At 34.2% G+C, this 4,726-nt stretch overlaps 1 protein-coding gene across 1 annotated transcript; it reads right to left on the minus strand.

The window, feature by feature from the left end:
• Positions 1 to 1,311: 1,311 nt before the first annotated feature.
• Positions 1,312 to 3,902, minus strand: LOC122306803 (pentatricopeptide repeat-containing protein At2g13600-like). Its single transcript, XM_043119317.1, has one exon. It carries the CDS (start codon positions 3,768 to 3,770, stop codon positions 1,455 to 1,457), a length of 2,316 nt encoding a protein of 771 aa, XP_042975251.1. The 5' UTR covers positions 3,771 to 3,902; the 3' UTR covers positions 1,312 to 1,454.
• Positions 3,903 to 4,726: the final 824 nt, after the last annotated feature.

Raw genomic sequence — 4,726 nt, forward strand, 5'->3', positions numbered from 1 at the left:
ATATTGTAAATGATAATAACCTAATAGGTTAGATGAAAATGACATATTAATTATATAAAAAAAATTAATTTTTTTTTTTTTAATTTGGTCGGTCCAGTCCGGATCAGTCCGAGGAAGCCTAGAGCCTGGACCGAAGGCCAAATTAATAACTAATTCAGGACCGAAACCAACCATCTGTTTACTCGATCCGATCGGTTTCTCCGGTCCAAACCAACCGTTGTACAACCTTAATGAAAATTATAGGAAAGTCATTGAGCACCAAGGACGCGTGTAGTCAAAGGGTCAAGATTCTAGCTCAAATGTCTCGAGCCGAAGTAGTAAACGTGGCGTGAGAACTTTGGACAAAATTTCCAACACCATCCTGAAACGTATGTACCCTTTCAGGGCTGCAAATGACCAGAGTAGCTTGGAAACAGCTCAAGCTCGGCTTATGTATACTTGTTTCGAACTCGATTCATTTAATAAATGATGTTCGTAAACACTAATATAAGTTCGAATATTAAACGAGCAAAACTTGTATAAACTCAATTCGACTCGTAAACAAAACTCAAAACTCATATAAGATCGGCTTGACTTGTTTGAGCTCGTAACATATTTCATATATGTATGCGTTACATATATTACATGTTAGTTATATTCTATATACTTAATTATATATTATTAATTTATTTATAGTTAACTTTATTTAATATAGATATGTTATGTTCTGAAAATGTATATAGAATAATTTGTATAATAATATATTATACAACAACAACTATTGATTTATTATCTTATCTATATGTATTAAATAGTTTAGTTTATTAAATTTATCTTGTGTATTATTCTTTTAATTTATAACTATAAGTTAATTTTATAAAAAAAAGTTATATCAGAAGAACTTTGAGTCAAAATTATTTGATTGAATAGTTACATAGTTTGAGTTTTTTTTTTTTTTTTTTGTAAAATTTAAAATTTTTTTATTAATCAAAAGATAAGATTAGAAATTTTAAAATAAAAAATTGAGTTCAAGATCGAGCAACTCGAGTTCGAGTTGTTTGTTTATTTTTAATCGAACTTGAGTCAAATTCGAACAACATTAATAGTTAACGAGCAAAGTTCAAGCAAGGATATTCAAATTTTATTCGAATTCGAGCCAAGTTCAAACAAATAAACATGTTAATCGAGCTCGAATGCTCTTGTTCGAATTCGACTTAATTCGATTCATTTGTAGCCCTATTAACCCGCCTCAAGTCACCATGGCTGCATCTTACGGAGCCTTGAAATTTGTTCGTTGGAATAAAGAAAATGTTAAATGTATTTAACAAAAACTTATAAAAACATTTACTTATTATCAGTTATTGATACATTGAAAAATTATAAAATTTGAAATTCAAAATTTGAATTTAAAAAATAAAAAATAAAAAAAACTAATAAAATACCTGTGGTAAGTACAAGTAAAACTGTAAATACAGCTAAAATGATTGAACTTGAGAATAAACCTTATTACGGACCGGCATTTCCGATCTCAGCAGATCTAAAATTTCATAAATTTCATCCGACTGAGAGTGAGTTCCATCTTCCGAGTAAAAAGAATGGACATGATTTTTCAGCTCTATCCAACTACAGCCACGACTCTTTTGCGACTCTTTTAACCTCATCAACTTCCTAATATTCCTAACATCTGTCCATCTACCAGCTGAAGCATAAACACCTGACAATAATACATAACCTGCAGAGTTCTTCTGCGCTAATTCCCAGAGCTTCTTAGCTGTCCTTTCTGCCATCTTCTCATTTTTATAGATAGTGCAGCCACTCAATAGAGCTTTCCATGCATTAATTTCGGGCTGAAATGGCATGGATTTGATAAACTTTTCAGCTTCAGACAGACGTCCTGCTCGAGACAGCATATCCACCATGCAGGTGTAGTGTCTTCCTTTAGGCTTTATACCATAAACCTCCTCCATTGAATCGAAGTACCTAAGTCCTTTATCAATCAAACCGGAGTGTGAACAAGCAAAAAGAATCGAAGAAAGCATGAGCTCGTTGGGAGCAACAGGTGAAGTTCTTTCCATTTCTTCAAACAAAGTAAGAGATTCCTCGGCAAAACCATTTTCTGCAAGCCCTTGAATCATCACAGTCCAAGAAATTTCGTTTTTCTTTGGCATTCTATTAAAGACCTGCTTGGAGCTTTCAACATCACCAGATTTTGCATACATATCAATCAGGGCAGTACCCACAAAAATATCATATTGAAATCCAAGTTTCATGCATTTCCCATGGAGGTTCTTGCCTCTATCTAATGAGGCTATGCTTGCACAAGCGCAAAGTACACTTGAGAAGGTGGACTGGTTAGGGACTTCCCCTGACAAAAGCATCTCATGGAGTACTTCAAACGCTTTATCAAATTGTTTGTTTTCTGTGTAACCAACAATCATAGTGTTCCACGAGATAATATTTCGCACAGGCATGTCATCAAACCACGCCTTCGCTTCTTCCATCTGTCCATTCAGAGTATACCCACCAATCATAGAGTTCCATGAAACCACGTTCTTCTCCAAATTTGAATCAAACATCAAACGACCATATTCAAGTTTTCCACATTTACAGTAGAAGCTAAGTAGAGAACCACCGATGAAGACATCTTCCTCAATCCCAATCTTGATAACATGAGCATGAATGTTCATCCCCGCTCGAAAAGCATTGAGACTGGCCAATGCACTAATAACACTAGAGAAACAAGAGGTATTAGCGTTAAACCCATGTTGAACCATCTGACAGAAGAGGTTCAACGCTTCTTCAGGATAACCGCTCTGCGTGTACCTTGCGATCATTGCACTCCAGGATATCTCATTTCTCTCAGGCATCTCGTCAAAGACTCGACGTGCTTCCCCCAAGTCCCCCATCTCAACGTACATATCTAGGATTGCAGTCCAAGAAACAGCATCTCGTTTTACCATTTGATCAAATACTCTCCTAGCCAAATTGATTTCACCGATCCTCAAGGTCAATGTGATCATCGAATTGCACACCGATAAATGGTGTTCAAAGCCCTCTTTAATGATCAACCCCAAAACACTCATTCCCAATCTAAATTCACCAGAGCCTGTACAAGCTCTAATAACAGAAGTAAAAGTAACATCATTTGGTTTGACCCCATGTTCAAGCTGCTTCACGAAAAACTTCCAAGCTTCAATGTTAAACCCATTTTGCACAAGCCCGCTAATTACTGCAGTCCAAGAAACCACATTCTGAAATGGGTTCCTCTCAAAGTACCACATTGACTCTTCGACTCTTCCACATTTCATGAAACCCGATATCAGTGCAGTCCACGAGATTTCGTTTCTTTCGGGCATTTGTTCAAACAGGCAGCGAGCACCAGCGAGATTTCCCCACTTCACGTAGGCACCGATCAAGCAATTATGCACGACAAGATCAAACCCGTGAAAATCCTTAACAATTTGATCAGCTTCATGAGATTTTCTGCCGTTGAGGTACATCATTAGAAGTCTTACGGCTATATATCTCTCTGAAGAAACACCCATCTTGATCAAATGTCCATGTATGACACTTCCGTCAGTGAACAAGCTTTTGCTGGGGAGGTTTTTCAATAGGGAGACACATGATTCTACATAGGCGTGGAAACTTTTTTTTGGGCTAATGGCATATAGCCATGCAGGTTTCATAGCTTGAGACATTTTAACGATAGAATCGGAGACCTGTGTGAGGTTTGGACTCCAATAATATCGTACGAACCCATTAATTTTAAGAAGCAAATTTAACCATTCCATGCTCACGGTTATTTATTTCCATTTTCAACAGATCCATCGTTAAGGAAAGCAAATCCAAATCATCCTATTTGTTTTTTGGGAAAGAAGAAATAGTTAAAAAGGCCTGTTAGTGACAATGTTGACTGACTCTAATCTATTGAAAACCTATTTCAACTAGTAAGAGAATAGATAAAGTCAATAATTTAGTCAAAGTAATAAAATCAAGAACAGATAAAGACAAATTTATTCAAACTCTTAAAATTAAAAGACTTTATAAATCTAAGTATGACTTAATCAATAAACGAGATCTTTATAAAAGAAAAATTTAGTTATAAGAATAATTATGTATTAATATGTACATCAATATAATGTAATTAATTAAAAAATAAATTTTATTAAAAATAATATTAATTTAAATTTTAAATATAAAAAAATCAGTATTAATACATAAATTAATGCATAAATTTACTTGTACGTAATAAAATTTATAAAATAATAAAAATTTTACAAATTTATACAGGCTTTCTAGGACTTCTCTATGCACGGATTCTACTACGCACGGTAGCTCCAAAAGCTCTTCTCTCAAAAGATACATCGTATTCAACCTCTAATAACTCGAAATATCGAGAGAATGTGAGACAATGAGATTTGTGTAAAATCACATATCATGGTGGAATTCACTCCCAAATATATAGCTCGTAGATGTATCGACTTGTCATAGATAAATGTGAAGAATACCATATCGATTCCAAATCTATTCTTGTGCAAATTTATGCGTCAACAAGACCCCTACTGGTCAATGGATATATATATATTTCAATATTTACGGGAAAGTTATTATTTTTGGTTTAATGAATTAATGCAGAACTAACAACATTAAGTTATTGAAAATTAGATTTCTCACGAAATTAACAATATACGTACGTTTGAATACTTACTTTTTTGGTATGATTAGTTACTTAATAATTATCTCTTCA

This window comes from Carya illinoinensis, chromosome 4, assembly GCF_018687715.1.
Source record: "Carya illinoinensis cultivar Pawnee chromosome 4, C.illinoinensisPawnee_v1, whole genome shotgun sequence".
Lineage (NCBI taxonomy): Eukaryota > Viridiplantae > Streptophyta > Magnoliopsida > Fagales > Juglandaceae > Carya > Carya illinoinensis.

Coding starts and splice junctions, on each gene's coding strand:
- LOC122306803 (XM_043119317.1), bottom strand. CDS start 3,770: ATGGAATGGTTAAATTTGCTTCTTAAAATTAATGGGTTCGTACGATAT.